Consider the following 20974-nt stretch of genomic DNA (forward strand, 5'->3'; position numbering starts at 1 on the left):
ATGTATTTACTAGAAAAACAATCCCCTCTGCTCGGGCAGGTAACTCTGAAGCTTTTCCCCTCCAGGGCTCATACATTTATCAGCCCATACCCAACCACCTGTTATGTGAGAGGTAACTTAGTGAACATCTTGCAGATGGTAAGGTATGTGGATTTGGCTTTTTGCTTGGGTGATGCAGTTTGGTTTTGTTTCTGATGCAGTTACTGTTTCTAAGAAGTAAGCTAATATTACCAGAAATTAAACTTGTGGAAGTGACTACCATTAGATGAACATCTAAATCAGTTGGAGGAGATACTGATGGTGTTCCGAATAGATCAGAAATAACATATGTGCCTATCAGTGTTTCCAAAATGCATGCATTTGAGAGAGCCTCACAAGAGCTCACTGAACATTTTATCTCCCAGCTGTGTTAATGTAAGATTGATTTTTATTTTAAGTATGTTATTACATGCAGGGGAAAAAAAAGATCATTTCTCTTGGTTTAAGGCAAAAATGCTTAGCATTTCTAATAATTGAGCCACAGATAACCCTTTGTCTATTTTAGCTGCTGTATAGTACTTTTTTTCAAGGACGTTTGACATATTTAGTTCATGTAATACATCAGAAGGATGAGCAACCAAAGGTTTAAGAAAGAATTTCATACCTAATATATTTTATTTTGTTAAAACAGTCTGTTTTAAAAGCAGACTAAAGTGCTGTCAACAAGAAGGATTTAGATTTATAAAACTTATTTAGTCACTAAAGCACGATCTAAGCTAGATACTTCCATAGTTTTGGATCCACATTTTAATGCAATCTGTTAATTTAACCTTTTTTTTTTTTCCTTTATTAATGGTTACAGTGTGCGTTTTTTCTCCCACTAACAATCAAGTAAGGTTATTCTAGCAATTAGAAGCATAGTGTTTGGACAAAATTTGGTATAGGTTTATTTATCTGTTAATGAATTAGAAGGACCTTGCATGTTGTGGCCAAAATGTGTATTGCTGACCTTGGATTTTTGGACCATTCTGATTTAATTGTTCTATACGTTTTTGATTCTTGAATGACAAAACCCTGAACTCTTATTGTCTTTTCCCTAGGATTTTAAGACAGGATTTGGTATCACTATAATCCCTATGAACGTGGCAAATGTAAAACAAGTGGATCGGACTGCAAAGCAATCTTTTGAAATAATTACTCCTTACAAAAGCTTTAGGTGAGAACTTGAATATTATATATTACAAAATATGCAAATAACTAATGCACTAAAGAAATACTTGCTTCGTACTACAGTGACTTACCTAGTTTGGATGAAAAGGTAATGTTTTTATTAAGAATGCTCAGCATTTAAAAAAAAAAAAACAGAAGGATTTTCTTTCTTTTGTTTAGCTGTGTGCTTCATCTGTTACCTGCCTGACTAGACATCTGTGCCCACAGATTTGTATTTTTATGTAGCTGCCTTTGTTCATTCTGTGCAAGGGCAGAAGAAAAAAAAGGTCATTTTAACAACTTGACTCCATCTTAAAAGAATAATAAACCGCAATAGTGAAATAATGCTGCATCCATTTAATATTAAGCATTTTATTCAAAAAGAAAAGAATCACTTATGCCATCCCTTGTAGAAATCCTTTATTGAAATCAGTAGAAAGTTTCACTTTGGCTGATGCTGTGACTTGTAATGATTTTTAAGAAAATAAAAGCATATGCTAATAAAAGCCTTTTGTTAGGTGTTGTAGTGTTTCTTAAATGAAATCTCAGTAATGCAGGAGAAGAAGAAATCACTTTGTTCTCCTGGGCTTTCTAAATGTTAGCGAAGATTCTTCTTTCATTCTCAGTAGACTAGAGTAGCAGGTAAATTAGTCTTGAACAGTGATTTGAATCTGTGGCTAGTTGGTAGATAGCTAGTTCTTTGACTTTCTCTAAGCTATCACCATTTTGGTGCTTGCTTATTGTTGTTTATATTTTTCAAAAAGATCAATTCAAACGAAAAGCATTTTTTTGGATGTTGTAGTTAGCAAGACCATTTTTACTCATCAGTAAGTCTCCCTGTTTCCTTTGGTCATTCTATGCTTTTGTTAAAGTTCAGGCTTTAAGTTTGGTACGTGGTAACACAAAAAGATTGAAAGTAACTCGGGAACGTAACTTGAACATTACCAAAGCTGTGTAGCTCATGCTAGTAGTGGTTTTGTTGAAACCTGAACACAAAAATACAGGGAGTTTTCATTGACTAAAACCAAAAAATAACACATTTCATCTCAGTGTTTATATCTATGTAGGGGAAGATTTTTTTGACCATGATTTTGAGTGTAAATGTAATAAATAAGAGAGACTACAGACTATGTTTAATTGGGCTTTAAAATAAAGATCAATAACACAGAAAAGTCAATTGTTTCAGCTTTACAGCAGAGTCGGAAAGAGAGAAACAGGACTGGATTGAAGCACTGCAGCAATCGATAGCAGAAACTCTGTCTGATTATGAAGTAGCTGAGAAGATTTGGTTCAATGAGTCCAACAGGAGCTGTGCTGACTGTAAAGCTCCCAGTCCTGACTGGGCATCCATCAATCTCTGTGTTGTCATTTGTAAGAAGTGCGCAGGTAGAGTAATTAATGACAGGCTATGTGGGTTCTGCAAAATGTCATATTTGCATATGTGTATGTCCTTGAATTGGCTTTTTTCACTTTTACAGTGCCATCCTTGTGAAAGTTTTGACAAACAAAAAGTGAACATAACTTTTTTTTTTTTAAATAATACACCAAGGTCATTTTATTCTAAAGCACTTCCATGCATAAATGACAGATCTGTAAGGTGATCGGTTTCCCTCAGATGAATAATCCTTCACAATTAGTGGAAATTAAGACACACTAGCACTTTGTGGAAAATGGCTGGCTTCTGCAAGGCTGGATGCCAAAGGATAACAATTTTCAGTGTTTAATTTTGGGGTATTAATTCTATTATATCAGGGCATATTTTACTGCTAATAGGGATATCTTTTTCAGATACTACTAGAAATCTAGTTCTATCATGTTTTATATTTAAATATGTGCTTAAGTAGTAGATTCAGGGAAGTAGTTTATAAGTCTAGGCTTTCTTTCAAAACAACCCCTCCCAAAAGTATTTTATATCAGACAGCCTACTTTGCTTATTTATTACTATCAAATGTAATCCACTTGTTTGTTGTGTTGTGGTTTGTTTTTGTTTTTTTAATTTGGGGGTGTTTTGCTGCTTTTATTTTATATTCAAATTTCAAACCCAGCCTTTTTAAAAAACAGCAATTAGAATAAATCTGTCTTCATTAATTTTTTTTGTTACCTCAGCAGAAGAGAAACCAAGTTTAAGTGCTTTAGTTCAGTAAAAATACTCTTGGAATTTCAGGGCAGCACAGATCTTTAGGACCAAGAGATTCGAAGGTCCGGAGTCTAAAAATGGATGCTAGCATTTGGAGCAATGAACTTATTGAGGTATGTTGTGATACTCTTAAGTCTTTGTTCCATCTTGAAAACTGCTGTATCACTAGGAGTTAGTTATTGCTTTAGTCACAAGAAAACTGAATATATAGCAGCTAAATAACATGCTGCTGTTATAGTAAACTTGATGTTTCCAGGAATAATGTACCTCTGTGTTATTCAAAATATTCATTTTGATAACCTTCTGTACAATTTCTTTTAGTATTTCTCTAAGCATCTAGTTTTTTGGGAGGAAAAGAAATTAAAAGCTTTTGGAGAGCAATCATGATGGGCAATATTGGGAAGGAAAAAAAGAAAGGAAACTTCTCACTACAGTGTAGTTGCTTGAGGTGTTAAAAAGTGATGCTGATTGAGAGGATTGAGTCATCAGTATTTTCTTTAAAACATATGCCAGTCTTTTCTGATGTTTTACTCATATTTTCTAATATGAATTGAAATGTTATAACTGGTTAGCCTTGTAAAGCTTAGTTGCTATTGATGGCAAATGATGACTACAGACTTTATTATTAATTTATAGATGGCCATAGGCAGTGACTGAGAAGGGCTTCTGTCTCCTGCAGGCAATTTTCTTTTCTTTAATAACTTTCAACTTTTAGCAGCTGAAAACTATTTAGAGGATAGCTTCATATCCTTCATGCTATTTTGCTTATTTTTTTTCTTGCACCTCATCTAGCTCTTCATCATCATTGGAAATAAGAGGGCAAACAGTTTTTGGGCAGGAAATCTTCCTCCAGATGAAGAGCTGCATATGGATGCCCCTGCAGAAAAAAGGGTAGCATTCATTACACAAAAATACAAAGAGGGAAAATTCAGGAAAGCACCTTTTCCCTACAAAACCAAGGAACAGTTGAATAAGGTAATACTAGAACGGGTAAGCCCATACCATACCTTTTGCATTTTATTGTATCTGTGTGCAATTTCATCATCTTGTTAATCTGGTGAGAAATAAATTTGGAATCCAGAGTGACGTTCTCACAGTGCTGAATAAGGCTTGTTTTGGAGCCTTTGCAGGAGTCATTTTGTGATTTCTTAGTTCCTAAGTTTTTTCCAGTTAGTTTGTTTGTAGAAGGTTATGGTATCTACATGGTGCCTGTGATACATCTTGCAGAGCCATCAATGAGTATGGATCTTTATTTTTCTCCAAATGTACACTTGAGGAATGCAAATTCCCACTTCACTTCTTTAGATTCCTTCTTTACGTGTTTTTGATATCTTGTATGTCTGACATCTAACATTCCAGTACATTTGATGATTCAGTGTTATGGTGAAAGTAGCTCATGCACACTTACGTAGTAGCTTTTAGCTAATTGAAAATGAAACAAGCTAAAATTCATGATGAAAAAATGTGTGTTCTCAGTGTTTCCTTTTACACAAATAACACAAATTCTTTACAGTTACAAAGTGGAAAATGCTAATTATAATTATCAATTTCTGTGCAATTTTTGATATCTGTTGATTTCAGAGTCATGATTGTTTAGGGTTTATGAATATAGAAGACTTTAAATGCATATATATTGCAATGCTAATGCATTCAATTACATGAGTCAAATTGTCTCAAAGGGTATGCAGAGATTGTGGGGAGGCAGTAACATTTAGAAGTTACTGTGGCTTGAACTTGAAAGGTCTCATTTGTTCAGTGGTTATTGTGTTTTCTGTATGTTTTATAAGTTGTATGTTATTTATACACATAAAAAGTTAAAATAAGGGCATATAAAGAATAGTTGCATTAAAACATCTCTAGCCAAAGTATAGAACCATCTCACTGTATAGTCTGAATTTAGGTTTTCTGAATTTAATTGGAATTGGGAAACATTTTTGAGCTTCATGGGGAGCTCTTTATGTCTTTGCAAAATAAAACATTTGGTTTGTTTTCTATTTATTGGTAGCAGCTGCGCAAGAGACTTTATTTAACATTGTAACTGAGGACCACAGAAAATTACTTGGTGTTTTACAGGCTTGATTTTTCTGAAGTCTGTATTTTTTGTTGGTGGAAGGGGGAAGGGTGTCTGTCAGTTAATCATTTCACCACTGGGAAAAATATCAGATGTAATGGTCAAATTCTCTATAGAGACGTGAAATTGCAGTGTAATAAGGTGGTCATTGCCGAGCAATTCTGGAATTTTTACTGAACTGTCTGCCCTGTCATCTCATGCTTACTGGATGCTTGTATGTTTATTAGAGCAGCTGAATTTTAGAGTAGTATTCTTGTGTTGAGTGACTTCTTAATCATTTCAGAAAAATGCATTCATTAAATAATTTAAATACATATTAAATCATAGAAATTGTTATGGAGTTGATTGCTGTAATTGTGGAGCTACTCTTAGTTTTAAGGTTTTGGACCAACTTTTTGAAAGAAAGTTAAAAAAAAAGGTTTGTTATGGTCATTATGTTTTTGGGTTTTCTTTTGTTGTTGTTGCTGCTTTTTTCTAGATTCAGACCATACTTCATGATTCCTGCTACTTCGTAATGTTTATGGTCTTTGAAAATGCAGGCGAACTATATTGGAGGTGAAGGGATTTGCATCTAAATTACATGTACTTGTTGCCAATAACTTTCTAATTTGAACAGACTTCTTATTTTCTCTCTCCATGATAAGGCCCTGTGTGCTGCCGTGGTTAAACAAGATGTGCTAGAAACTCTGATGTTGCTGTTTAGTGGGGCTGATGCTATGTGTGCCACTGGAGACCCTGTTTACAGTACTCCATACTTACTAGCCAAGAAAGCTGGACAAAGACTGCAAATGGAATTCCTGTACCATAATAAGTTCTCAGGTAGGATACAATGTATTTGTTTTGATCTTCTAATTTTATATTGAGCAAAAGAGAAGGAAGGAAGGAATTCGGAAGAAAAATTGGCATTGAGTTGAACAGCAGTGGTATAGCGGAGGGGGAGTTGTGATGCCATTAACTGTATTTCAGTAGACAGTGTATGTAATTGTGTACAAGTTACTTTTATTTTGCTCAGAAATCAAGTTTAGGACTTTAAAGAAATAATAAAAAAGCCAGTGATAACTCATAGGCCTTATACCCTTATTTATAACAGAGATGAAAAATGACATCTGCTCTGCCAGTATTATCAGGCTTTTACTGGAAAAAATGGGTATATACAGTTAACATGTATCTAAAGTATTCATCCGGGGATTTGTTTTTTTCTTAAAAATTCTTTAATTTGATATCTACCCGTACTGCACACAGACTTACCTGTCTTTTCACAAACTCTCCTCCCCCCAAAAAACTCATTTCTTGAACCTGTAATATGATCTATCCCAGGAAACTTTTTTTTTTCAGATCACAACTTCTGTACAGCTTGGAGCACATGATAAACTTCAGCCTTGAAAGTCAACAGTTCTGGCTGCAGTGTGTGACATTTATGAGGCTCTTGAAAACAGAAAGCTATTCTTAAAAATAAATAAATAAATTGTAGAGTATGGATGTGCCTGAGCTTACCTTTTAAAAGGGCTGTACAGCATATGAAGCAGTCTGGGAATGAAAGTTCACATGCAGATTTACACTGGAAAAAATTATCTATGCTATACTGCAGCCAGCGTTGTGGACATACTCCTGGACCAGCTTTCCATTGTCTTGTGCCACTCTGCAAAGTAACACTGCATAGGCTGAACAGCAAAAGTTTTAGTGGGAAACGCAGGAATGATTTAGGGCTTCCTAGAGCAAACACAGTGCTTTAAGTTGTGCCTGAGCATTGCTGTGTCACAGGTGCCAGGCACTGGATTGTAGGATGTTGAGCTCAGTCACGTGCAAACATGCAGCTATGGTTTGTTTTGGGTTTTTTTTGCTGGCTATGCTCTCAAGTGGTCCTAAGGCTATAGAGAGAAGTTTGCTTGTCTTGGCTCTGTCTTTTCTACTTTTAGCCTGCCAGCCAAGGCAGCATCACCATGTGCTGGTGCTAGTGTTTATTCTTCTCTTCAGGGAGAGGGAGGTCATTGCAGGTTGACAGTCGTTCTCCGAATCATTGTCTGTCTGCTGCCAGAATTGGTGGTAAACTTCTAGATAAGCCCTCAAGAGAAACAATTCCCTTCTGTTGAAGTGTGTTACATAAGGGATGAAAATAAAAGCTTAGTACACCAGAAAACTGTGTTTTAGATTACACTGGCAAGCAGTGGTAGACAACGGCAATGTTGTAACAAATGTGAACCAATTTTTTTTATGAATTCGTAAGAATTTTACTCTAATTATAAAAATAAATCAGTAAGATCTATCTGTGTTGTAGTAAAAATATTACAGAGCAACTACATAACTACAGATACGCAGTTAGAAAGACCTGTGGAGAAATGGTTATAACTGATAGAACTGAAGTTCTGTATGTTACTTACTCCTTTTGTCTTTTAATAGATTTCCCAAACTATGATACTTGTTTTGAAAGTGGCTTCTCTGAAGATTCCTCACATTCCACCTTTCTTTGTGAATTCTTATACAAAGTTTCTTCTAATACTGCTAAGGTTCTTACAGAGAAGAAATTAAAAGAAGGTATTTCACTTTTACTTTATGCATTTGAATAATACAGGAATATGTATGGTTTGGATGAATTTGATTCTTTTTAACTTCTTGCATTACCTTTTAAAAAGATAAAAGGTCTTTGATATGACATATCCTCTTTTGATTTGGTAGACCTCTTTCAGATAAAGAAAATACTGATTGTCTTGTTCTCTTTATGCAGTGGTTGACAGTAGAAGAAAACTGAACAACTGAAAAATTACTCAGTTAACAACAGTTACTGATAAATAAAAAACACTTGGAAATACTTCTCAGTTTAATTATATTTAGATGGATGCTACTAACTGCCAAAAAGTAGTTTCCATCTAAAATGATAATATTCCAGAAATCATTTAAAAGTATTACTGACTTCTTAGTAAGAGTCCAAATGGCTAACACCTAGGATATTTCTCAAGCTCACAAATTTTAGAAGTATACCAAGTAGAAATGAGTACTTCCAACAACTTTACAACAAATTGAGTTTTGTAGGGTGAAAATGTGTGTATGTCACAGTAGATATACATGGTCTTCTGTGTATATCAGTCTTCTGTGATTTTTTTTTGAGAGATGTTGTCAGATAATTTTCCTAGCTTTTTTTTCTTCCTTTTTTTCTCCCCAGTTGTGTTCCTATATTTTTCTTCCATCTAAACAAACAAATTATGTGGATTTTTAAAATCCAGGCTGATTCATGGTTGAGTTTATTACTCCTAAAATCTTGACACAGCATCCTGTGTTGGTATATACATATTTTTGTATGATTATGTCCATATTCTCATGGTGTATGCTTTTAAGACCTTTAGTGGAGATTAAAGCATGTTAAAGCACATAACTTCTATTTAAATATGCTTTTGAAGAATCTATATGTTAATGTGAGTCAAAATTCTTGAAAGCATCAGGGGATAAACAGAACTAATCCCTGATCACAGGCATTTCCTAGCAACTTTGCAGTTGTTAACAAAGACACCTGTTGTGGCAGAGGACTGCTGCTAGACAGGACTTGCTTGAGGATTGTTCTGAAACTGCACTGAACTTATTCAGGAAAGAAAGGAATAACTGCAAACCTCACTACTAAAGTAGTCCAGACCTTGTCCTCTGTGTTGTGGGTATCTATATCTGTATTAGTAAAAAAACTTTAAAAAAAAAAAAAAAGACCCCATAAGGCAATACTACTGTTCTCTTCTAACACAATGGTATGCTAGAAGTGCAGTATAAGTTTGTAAATACCTGTCTAGATTGAAGATTTAGCTATAAATGCTCACAGAATGTCTCCTGTAGTGGTTTTTGGGGAGACGCAGTGGGAGTGAGCATCATTAGTAGGATACCTTAAAAATATTTATGAAGAAACCCCTCAGACAAGAAACAACTGAATTTTGACTGTCTTCCATCATAAGTTTTTAGTGGGCAGAAATGAAGCTGCTTTGAAAGCTTGTAGTCAATTGCTTAGCATTGCACTTAGTACTTGGAGGAACATACAGTAAATGGAAAGGAACCAGATTTCGTTCTGCTCAGGTTTTGGCCTCTGAAATTGTGATGGTGTTTTGTAGATAGTAGATGTTCTGTGGTTTGGTTTTTGGGGGGATTTTTTTGGGGGGTGTTTGTTGGCTTTGTTTTTGCATTAATGTTGAATTACCCATGTGTTTGTCAGGACTGATGTTTTTGGGATGGTGCTTTACAGATACTTAGGAAGATAGGTTTCCCTGACCATTTGCAGTTCAGGAAGACAAATGACAAACGGGACAAGGGAGGAAGGTGTAATAATAACATCCTTTCAACAACAACAAAAACCCTCTGCAATTTTGAATTAGAAGCTGCTCTTGCTTGAGGGCTCTAATATATCTCAGCCATGTGTAAGAAGTATTATGACAAAAGGGGTTTTTTTGCTATTTAAAATATAAAACACATGATCTTTTTTTTTCCCTTCTGTATTAATTTTTTGCCCTACATCAAGAACTGTTTCTACATTTATAAAATCTCATTAACATGAAATAATATGGGATATGCATATCGCAGATTGTTGGGATTAGGTGGCAATATTTTTTTTTTTCCATCTTACTGTCTTTAGAAAATAACTTGATGGTTAGAGTACTAATGTGTGGGAGATACAGTTTCAGTTCCCTCCTCTGCTTGTAAAGATCCAAATAAGAAGGTCACATTACCCCCCAAAATGACCTAGCTGTTTAGTTCTAGAGAGGAAAAAAAAATAAGCTTTCCTGTTGAAACAGTTCTGACTTGCTGCGAACTAACTGGGCCAGAGAGGGAGCCACCATTCTCTCACTGGGGATTACAGCACTTGTCTAAATTTTGGGCCTGGTCCCAAAGCACTTTGGGCTTTTGATCTACTGATTTATTTCTTTTTTTTTTTTTTAATGCTGTTTGTGGAAAGGGCTGCAAGCCAGAATCCTGTTAAGCTGTCTAACCATTAAACTACCGTTAAGTTCTTCCTCGGTGTTACGAATCTCTGAGGCAGTTGTCAGCCTTGCCTTTAGTGCCAAAGGCTGAAAATTAAGTGCTGTGTTTGTTGTCACAGAAAACTGTTATCCCTTTGTGGGCTGAGCCCTAATGGTAAAAGGATACTCAAGAAATCATTCAGTGCTGTGAATTGAACCCAGGTTTTATAACAACCAGGTGGAACACCTGGCAATATGGTCTAGCTTTTCATTATGTTTCAGATAATGCAGGAGAGAGAGTAAGCCAGCTTCGTGTGTACTTCTCATTATAGCAGCATCAGTGGTTTCAGCAGGCGTGCGTAACTTTTGAGGAAAGTTGTTGTTAATTAATAGCTGTTGATGATCAGCAGGAAGAGAGCTCAAACATTGGTGCTATTTTGATGTAGCAGATCCAAAAGTAAAGGTTAGAGGTTTAGTGGCTCAGGTTGATTTTTTTTTTTTTTTTTGCTTCTGTTTTTAGTGTAAAAGGTTTTATGTATCCCTGTTAAAAGCCTTGAGGTTCCAAAATCGTCCTTGGGCATTGTAACAGTTTAATGAATATTGAAGCAGTGAGCTGTTTTGTAGAATAGGCTTTGTGGGATGGGAGGGCGGAAAGCTGGGGGACGAAAAAACCTAAACAATCAAAACCTCTGTAAACCTATACATTTTCAAATGCTTTGTCTTTTGTTTATTTTAGTATTTAAAATGTGTATTTAGACAGAATATAGATAGAACTAGATAGCAAATAGCATGATGCAAATAAGTACTAATGAAATAGTACTGAGATTTATAAAACATGTATAAATCATATAGCAAACAACAGAAAAACTAATATCAGATAATATACTAAGTATTGGCTAACTACAACTGCAGTTTGTTTTTTTGTTTGATTTTTTTAATGTTTTTTTTCCAGAGCTATTTTACCAAATTCTCACAAATACTTTACCAGAATATTTGCAGCTGTATAGGAATTTTAAGACTGTAGAAATAAACAGAGTATTTTCTCTTAGGACCTGCTTCTGTGCAGTGGTGGGAATAGGTGCACCTCAAATTATATTCTAAGAACTAGATGTAAGCTAGAATGAATGCATGAATATTTTGAGTAGCAGATAGTCATTAATATGCTATGTCATGTGCTGTATTCATATTTTAGGTTCATAAGAGGGGGTAGACATTTGGTCTTAATTAAATATGCCAAATAATACTTTTAAGTTGCTCTGCAGATTTTTTCCGCTCCACCTTGGTTGGTTTGGGGAGGAGGGGTTGGTTTTTGTTGGGTTTTTGTTTGTTTGTTTGTTTTTTCTTTTTAAAACTGCAGATGGCAATTACTGGATACTCCAACATATCTAATTCAAAGTTATTTGAAGGTAGAATTCTTAACTATGTAATTTAACCATGCTCAGCAACTGTAAATTGTTACATGTTGAAAGCACCCTACAAATGTTAGCATCCCGTAAATGACAGTATTGCTAAATGAATTTACCCTTGCCAGCTATATATGTGAATAGCAACAAGAGAGATCTCCAATTCATTATAATGTGAACATGCCATCCTGAAATGGCTATAGCTACCGCCTGTCTATGATGCATCCATTTATCTCCCCCAGTATACAGGAATAAATTCTGTACAATTTCATTACTATCTGACACTTAGGCCTGCAGTAGGAGAGAATTGAGCTCAACCACTGATGTACCTAGAAAGGGTTGTTCTGTTAGTTTTTCTTCAGTTTGTCATCCTGGTAGCATATTTTAAAAAAAAAAATTTAATCATGTTAAATAACACAACTTCTGATAGTGTTTTCCTTGTGTTTTCTAGTAGTGTGCAATGGATACAAGTTCTGGCATGTCTGATATTATTTTTTCTAGACTATTTGAAAGGCTTAAATTGTTTTCCTTGATCTTGTGACAGTGAGTGGACACCCAAGCATTACCAAACAATGGAAGACAGATTGACTTGGTTTTGGCCTCTAGCTCCAGTAACATGAAAGAAAGAGTAGCCCTTTTTTGCTACTGCATACCATGATTCACTCACTCATTTTGCTATCAACTCTTGTCAGAATATATTGTTCTTGTAGCTTTTAGTGTTTCTAACTTTGTAGCATGATTTCTTTTTGCTTCTTTAACTCTCTTCTGCTAAACATGGTAAGATGGTATTGTGTACTAGCTTTTCCTCCATCAAGTTCCACAGCAAGTGAAGTAAGAGCCCTGTACAATGGTAAAGTTAACTTATGAAGCCATTTAATATACTTGTGCAGTAAAAATAAGTGTTCTATTCTTAAATTACCATGTGCTAGCGTTTCTGTAGGTTAAGTAGCATCAGGACGGACATTGAATTCCTGGCCCACTGAAGTCAATGAGACTGAGGTTGCATCATAATTGTATTACTGTTACAACAGAGCTATGCATCCTGTGAGGCAACTTCTATAGGAAGAGGTAATTTTTATTATTATGCCAACTGACTGTTCTCTTACTTCTTTAATTGCAGATTGCAACAAAAGATGGTGCACTTTGGAAAGTGGCTTTCTGAGCTACTATGAAAATGATAAAACTACCACTCCTAATGGTATGATTGACGTCAATGAAGTTATCTGTCTTGTACTGCACAAGTCAGGCTCCTTTTTAAATAGAGGGTAGGTTCCTATATTAATATTTCAATAAACAAACTCAGGTATTTCAAAGATTTTATTCTGGGTTTTCAGAATTGTTCATTTGTTCCTGAATTTTGAACATGCAATTCAGAAAAAAAAGCTGAGTTGTTTTATGTTGACTTCAAGAAATAAGTGCAAAGTGGTATTTGGGGATTTTTTAATTATTTTTTTTTTCCACAGTGATATAATGAAAACATTAGGGTAATTTAAAAGGGCAGCATAAATTAGATACATCTGTTTCTTATTAGAACTGTAATGCATATCTCAGTGCTTAAAAGGTTACATGATGATAAATTGAACACTTAATACTCATTTTTCTTTCTGGGATTGACCTCTGCCTCAAGCCAAAATGCTTGCTTTGTTTCTTACTGATAATAATGCAGCAGATTAGAGTTCGCCACAATGCTTTTCGTTTTGGTCACAGATCTATTGGTCTTTGAAACCCATTCTTTGTTCTGCAGCTGAGGACAGCAGTGTAACTGTTGAACGTTGTGTTAGTTTGAAGATAACTTTTTTGTGGTCTTGTTTTTCTTTTATACCTCTCTCACATCCCATTTGTGCATTAAAAACATGTCGTGGAGATTCACCTAAATCGGAGTTGCATCCCAGTGATACTTGATTTCTTTAGGGCAACATTTTTGTTTATACTTTGGATCTGTCTAACAAACTCCGTAACACTTCCTTTCAAATTTCTTTATGTGTGTGTGTATGTAAAATAACAAGATCTTTCTACAGTATACTACTGTAATGCTTGTAATTACAAAGCAAAAGTGTCTGCAAAGAAAACAGAGTCTATTCAGTAAGCTTCTGGAAAAGATAATGGGAAGAAATGACTTTAGCTACTATAGAGATAAAGGGCGTTCACAGGGGAGATACCCTGAAACATGGCGATGCCTTGACATGCTGTAAAATACAGTGGAGATGGCCTTCACTGTTCTGCAGTAGCATAGCTTTGTGGTATCCAGAAAAAAGAAAAATACCACTTTCTTCTTCTGTCATTGAATCCAACCTATTGCTTGCTACAGCTCCGAATGGGTCCGCTTCAGGCTAATACCTAAATTAAAAACATGTTGGCTGAATATTTCACTTTCAGGGAATGAGTAACTTCCTGCTGTACTTTACCTGTAATTGGGTAGTTTTATGAGAAACTTTCCTAAATTTGATATTTCATGTAGTGAAATAATCAGTCCGTAAAATGTCTAGTCTGTTAGTCAGAATTAAGTATTTACATATGATTTTCAAAGTGGTTATTAAAAATGAGAGAACTGACTCATGTTCAGTTCTCCAGATGTAGACAAATCTCAGTCTTCAGCACTGAAAGGAAAAAGCATACTCCATCTATATGGATTCTAGGGAGAGGGCACAAATGAAATCATACTATAAATTGGTGAACCATAATTTATGAGTTAAAGACTGGCCCTAAGTCCAGCAAGACATTTATTTCTTGAATTCCACACCAATTTCAGCTGGTTCGCTTTTTCTTCTTTTACTATCCTTATTATTTGTCAGTTAAAAAAGGGAAAACAGGATCCATCTGTTTAAATAATGATATACTTTTTAAAAAGAAAAAACCCAAGAAACATCCCCCCAAAACCTTTAAGAACTTCTTGAGCTACAGCAAATTCAAAGCATAGTCATAAACACGACAGAACCAAACTCTTCTTGGTGGTGGCAGGCATTACAACAAGTGGCAGTGACCACGCATTTCACCCTAGGAGGTTCAGGCTGGATGATAGGAAAAGCCTCTTCATTAGAAGGGTGGGTGGTGGAGAACAGGAAGAGGTTGCTGAGAGAAATAGTAGTCTCCATCCTTGAAGGTTTTCAAAGCTTTTTATTGCTGTTCTATGGTTAGTGATAGTCCCGCTTTGAGCAGATTAGACCAAGTGACATGTAAAGTCCCTTTGAACCAACATTTCTATGATTCTGTGGTAGCTTACAACTTCCCATTCAATGAGTTGGTCTGCTTATATTAAACCTTAACAAAATGTTTTGAATGCATCATAAAAATATACTTGCTGAAATCACATGAACTTGCAAAAGCAAAAATTTCCCATGAATTTTAATGACTATATGTAAACATTTTCATTAATTTCAGAATTACTGAAAAAACTATTATACAGTAGCCTCTAAACACATATTATTGACCTGAAAAGCACTTTGATTGTGTTGTGTTATAAAATACTCTGTTATTAGCTGGGTTGTACTTTTAAGATTGGAGGAGAAATGCAGATGGATTCCATTCCATAGGTATGAAATAATGAAAAAAGAGAGAGAGAAATGGGACTCTTGTGTGTCTACTGTTATGAAGACTAAATACAGCTGCCTTTTTCCTCTTGCTTGCTTTAGGGACATCTTTACCTTTGAAATCTACTTAATGTCAGAACGTGTTTTTCTATTTGGAGCTGAAACTGCATATTCACAAAGAAAATGGACTTGGGCAATAGCTAAGGTAATACTGATAATTATCTTTTCCAGTTAGGCCAGGAGCCTTTGCACAAAGAATAAAGTGTCATTGTTAGCTTAAAATCCTCTGAGAAGCCATTCTTGATGAATACTGATCTATCGTGTGTGTAAAGGTTTCTTGTGCAGCAGGAAGAAATAACTTCTGTGATTTAATGTTTGAAACAAGATAATAAAATAAAATGGAAAAAGAATTGAAGCAACATTTTAATGCCAACCTTAAGAATATATTAAAGGTGCTCTAGTATAAAGACATACGCTATATGAATTTATTTCAGCCAAGTTGTTTATGGTTGCAATTCTATTCCTTTATTTGCTGAAACAGAATTCATAAAGCAGTACTGTATTTTATACAGTACCAAATGCTAATAGTCCCATTACTAATTAAATCAATTGTAGTTGAAAAAGCAAAAATGGTTGAATTGTAGAGTATGAATGGAAAAAATGTTATACTTGATTTTATAATTTAAATTTAGTGTATATATGGGTTTATGAATGATATATCTGAAAGTCTTTTTTTTTTTAACTGTGGCTTTCATCCTTGAATCTTATAGATTTGCAATATCTTGATTTTTTTTTTTTTAGGGGAAGAGGGTTTTTTTTCTTCATCTGACTCACCCCATTTTCTTTGGTAGCATTTTGTTCCTCCTGTGGCTGAATGCTTATTAGAGAGAGACTGTGACCTGATTGGCCAGCTGTACTACAAAGATTGCCATAACCTGGATCAGTGGAGAAAAGGCTGGTTTGCTATAGAGAAGTCGAGCCTTTATTTTTGTCTTGAAATGGAGGATGCTGAAGAAGACTCCATATATCTAAGGAGGCTGCAAGAACTAAGTAAGAATTTTGCTTAACATCTAGAATTCAGGAAATAGTGTACATAATTAATTCACTGTTAAGGACATTTCTATTGCATTTTAAAATCATAAACATTAGGGAGCTCAGTAACTATTACTTTGCATGAGCCAGATGCTCTTCCAATTCTCATCTATATATGGAGTTGGTAAAGTTCTGTCTTGGATTTTTTTCCCTACTTAGTGTCACACGTTAGAGAGATTTTTCACAGCTTCATAATGAATGAAGACAATTTTTGTTCCAGTTGCAGCACTGTCTTTCTTACAAGAGTATAGAATTGAATAATAATATATAACCTTTTGGGATTATTGTCTCATATTTTTGACAGGGCAGAAATACTCACTGCAGAACGTATTCTTGAGGTGATTGACAGGCCTACTTTTAAAATACTGAAATGTACTAGAAAAATTATAATTCTCTTGGAAAACTGTTTCACAGACTAATAGACTTTTCTTTTTTTCTGATACTAAAAATATTCTTTGCTCAATATCATGATGTGGAAAGATAAGAATATTTATACAAATGGTCTTCTATGACCAATTTTATATCGTTGTCTGTAATTATGCTCTGAATTCTCTTTAAGCATATCTGCCCTACTTGGTTTTATATTGAACAAGGCACTATGTTATGTAGGAAAGTAAAAATAATATGAGATTTTCTGTTAAAGTAACATAGAGAAGATAGTTTATGTCTTTATTGATGATCCTCTTCGTAAATGCTGTCAGATTGCAGACTGTTTTGCAGGAACTTGCCTAAATGCCATTGGGCTTTCTACTGTTTATTTACTGCCACCTTACATTTGCTGTGAATAACACTGTGAAGGTGGTTTTTAATCAGGAATATTTTTATGCCTCTAGCTATGTTTTAAGTTGTAAATACTTTTTGATCTTGATTCAAAATTAAAAGGTTAGGCAGTAGGAGAACTGTTCTGATATTAATTTTTATAATGCAACTGTAATTGCTCCTACCCTAATTATATAAAGCATCCAAAAACTGTGTGTATCTCAAGTATAGAAATGAAACACACTTTTAGCTTTCGGTTGAAAATAGTTTTTGCTTGGGTTTTAATTTTTAAATATTAGTTGTATAACAGAGTTGTATTTCTTGGAAATATTATATATCCATACTCCTATCTTTTCTTTGATTTCTGGTTTCCCCTAAATAAATCTGTTCCACTATTAAGACTGAATTGTATAACTGAAACTTGCCGAATAATGAATCATGAGTGGAAGTATGGTCACTTATCTTCTTGATATTTGACTCAGTAAATGCAAATGAGGCCAGGATTATGTGTGATACAAAAAAATCATATAATATGCATCAGAATAGGTTTATTGAGCTTCATTGATATTCAGGGCTTTACTGTCTCTGGGAATTAGTTGAGATAAGATGTGGATTATATATAAGACCTAAACTTTGAAAGAATTAACTTTTCAGAATTTTAAATTAGTAAACAGGTTACATTTAATTTACTGTTCGTAGTATAGTGTACAATATAGTTTTATAAGCGCTGTTACTTGAAACTATCCAGATGTATTTTCTGTATTATGTAAAATGTAGGTGTTTTGCAGGGTGCTTTTTTTAGCAGGAATAGCATAATGCAACATAAAGAAGGGTGGCAGTGATCTTCACAGTATAAGATAACATATGTTATTCTAAATATCTGCAGCCATTAGGGTACAAGTAGATTAATGGATTAAAAATTCCAGCTTACTTCTGAATCTTTGTCTTCTAAAACTTGTATTTACAAGTTTAATTTTAATATAATAAAGCACTGTAGCATGTTTTCACACTTAAAGTATGTGTTTAACCTTTCTTTATAATTTTCTGTATTATTTTTTCTTGTAAATGTGAGTGTATTGTGGTGTTTTGTGGAGTATTGTTTCTATTGTCAGCAGGATTCTTTATTTATAACGTTTAAGAATTCCATGTTCCTTTTGTCACTGAAGAACATTTTGAAAAAACATATCTATATGTGTATGCATGTGTTTGTCTATATATATGTGTCTGTGTAGATCATATGACTGTGTATGTGTTTTGTTTTCAGCAATCAGTACTGTGATGCAAAATGGAGAGAAAATAGATGTCCTGCTGCTCGTTGAAAAAGGAAGGTAAGGTTCCCATCTGAATAAAGCTTTGATCTGCTTTTATATTGATGTCTTAGAATTCTTGCTGATCAGTCATGGAGCTTTTTCATTTGTGGTTGCTAGAGAGAGTAAATTTCCAGACTTTTTAAAGGAGGGAAAGTCTTTGTGTATTAATTACATTTTATGTCTGTGTCAGGAAATGCTAACAAGTACTGCTTAATTAAAAGCAGTTTTCCCACTGAGAAAATTATTCCCAGTCAGATTAGTCTGCCAATAATGGTTTCTTCAAAAGGACCTAACTTCTTTTACCCTGTAAAGAAAGAGTACCTCTTTGGAGCATTTACCACTTCTGAATTTTTTAATCACTCTTATGTCCCAGAATTCTGTGTCTCCATCTGTGTAGGTCAGGATTGAGAGGGTATGTATGAGTCCCCTGGTTAGTCTTATTGTAATGTCTGATCTCAGTTAACAACATACTAGCTAGAAAAAAACATACTTGTGAAGCAAACATACCTGCTTCCCAGTAGGTAGTATTCTGATGAGATGACTCCATCAAATATAGTGATATGGGAGGTTGAAACCTGAAGTGAGGTAGGATATTTCTGCCTCATAATAGGGGTACAAATTTAAAGATGAAAATAATTCTTATTTTGTAATAGGTTTTTTTTTTTTTTTTTTTTTTTCGGGGATAGATTATTGGGCAAACCTCTGTGTAAGAAGTGGTGCAGTGTTTACACAGTCTTATGAACAACCAATAATAGGTTAATAAAGGACGATTGTTTTTTTCTTTGTTGGGGAAACAAAAAAACCCCACAGATACCTTTGACATCTATTCAGATTTGGAGAAACTTGGAGAAGCTCATTGTAACTTGTGTGTTCTAAATTTTAACTCTTCCTGAGATACTGTTCTGGAATTCAGTAAGGTGATGCAGATCAGAAACAAACACTTTATCCTGTTGGTTTTTTTTTCAAAGAAGAATATTGAAAGATTCAGCATTAAGTAAGCTGCATAGACCAACAGGGAACCCGAGGTATCCTATTCAAGGTGCAGTCCAATAGATGAATCAAACTGTGCAGCTAATTTCATAGATACCAGTGCTGAGCAAAACTTCTAGCTCCAAGTCAACTTTTATTATTTCTTTCATTATAATATTTCTGTCAAGTGGGGGTAAGTTTTCCCCAAACTGCTTTAATAGTTTAATGGAAATTCTGAATTATTTGAAAATAATTTCAACAGGGGCACTGGCTGATTTATGGTGGCCATGAATATATTTAATTTTTCTTCACTGAAGTCTGCCATAAAGAATTTAAATGCATAGTGTTCACATTATCTTAACCATTAAAAGCCATATGGGTGTATAAGCTTTGGCATAGTGATTCTTTCTTAGGATATTACTCCAAAAGTATCCAGGTGTTCAGCCAGTTGCATGTTACTGCATCTTGCAGTGATAGGAAGTTTAATGTGTGAACGGGGAAAATGATTAAGTATAAAATCACCTTTATCTTGAGACTCAATTATTGTAAATGGAAACAAAACCAGCAATCCTCCTTCTGCCCCTCCAAACCCTAGATAAATTAATTAATACCCTTGAGATGTCAGCAGCAGCAACTAAATGAGATACCATACTTTCTAGGTTTTCCTATTTTGTGTGTTATTTTATAGCAGTGCTTGTCTAATGCCAACTTTGGCACAGATTGATCACTTGGAAGGGACCCTATATACTGATCTATTGACAACTTTCATGTTAATTTGTTAGTCACTTGAACACAGGTTAAATGATAAAATCTGAAAAAAACAGTATTGCAAGAATGAAACGAAACAAGAAAGATTTTTCCAGAATTAAGTTGGAAAAAAAACCAAAACAAACAATGCCCCCCTTTTCTGCATGAAGAAATAAATGTGGTTGATGTCTTACAGCATCTTGCTAAATTTTATTAGAAGAAACGATGAAAATACCTTGAGTATTTTCCTACTGAAACTCATACTGTTCTGTTGTTTTCGTTACTGACTTCAAACTAGCTTCCCATTACTTACAAATACACCTTTTTTTTTTCAAGTCTCAGTCATTGGGTTGATTAATTAGGGAAAATCATACATTACATGTACCATGTACCTTTTTTTGACACTTTTTCATATGGCTACTCTAGGCGAAAGAATTTCTTAAGTTGTTACAAATGGACTTCTCACTTAAGAGTTATTGCATACACAAGTAAACAGTTTCAGAACTACAAAAACTTCAACTCTTACTGCTGAAATAATTATAATGTAAGAAATCTATGAATTCTGGACTTTTTAAAAATACTTAGTAAATTTATGTGTATGTTAAATTCTTGGGGTACATAAATTTAACATTCATCTGATCCATAACTACTGAGAGGAAGAGTTTACATTGATTTTTGGGATGCAAGGTGCATAACACTTTCCAGCCTGTATAAAATATAAGAATTCAGAGAGAATACTACCAAAAGGCGTGTGAGATTTTTCTGAAGTGTTGTAGGTATGAATAAAATCCAGTCCTCCCCCTTTTCCCCCTTCTTCCTCTACCTTGTTTTTTACTTAGAGAATAA

General features: G+C 34.5%; 1 protein-coding gene across 6 annotated transcripts in view; it reads left to right on the forward strand.

Moving 5' to 3' along the window:
- Positions 1-20974, forward strand: part of ARAP2 (ArfGAP with RhoGAP domain, ankyrin repeat and PH domain 2) — a 134390-nt gene that overhangs the window by 59910 nt on the left and 53506 nt on the right. For 5 of the 6 annotated variants that reach the window (XR_011326143.1, XM_069792080.1, XM_069792103.1 and 2 more), the window contains 10 exons: positions 1080-1195; positions 2375-2574; positions 3353-3438; positions 4118-4300; positions 6041-6215; positions 7794-7928; positions 12845-12989; positions 15354-15456; positions 16103-16301; positions 18367-18430. Coding sequence is in view for 5 of the 6 variants with exons in the window: in XM_069792080.1 (XP_069648181.1) it covers positions 1080-1195; positions 2375-2574; positions 3353-3438; positions 4118-4300; positions 6041-6215; positions 7794-7928; positions 12845-12989; positions 15354-15456; positions 16103-16301; positions 18367-18430 (1406 nt within the window). In the remaining variant the exon portion in view is untranslated. The remainder of the gene's footprint in view (positions 1-1079; positions 1196-2374; positions 2575-3352; positions 3439-4117; positions 4301-6040; positions 6216-7793; positions 7929-12844; positions 12990-15353; positions 15457-16102; positions 16302-18366; positions 18431-20974) is intronic. The other variant, XM_069792095.1, reaches the window with a different exon arrangement.

The sequence above is a fragment of the Haliaeetus albicilla genome, chromosome 1, assembly GCF_947461875.1.
Source record: "Haliaeetus albicilla chromosome 1, bHalAlb1.1, whole genome shotgun sequence".
Taxonomy (NCBI): domain Eukaryota; kingdom Metazoa; phylum Chordata; class Aves; order Accipitriformes; family Accipitridae; genus Haliaeetus; species Haliaeetus albicilla.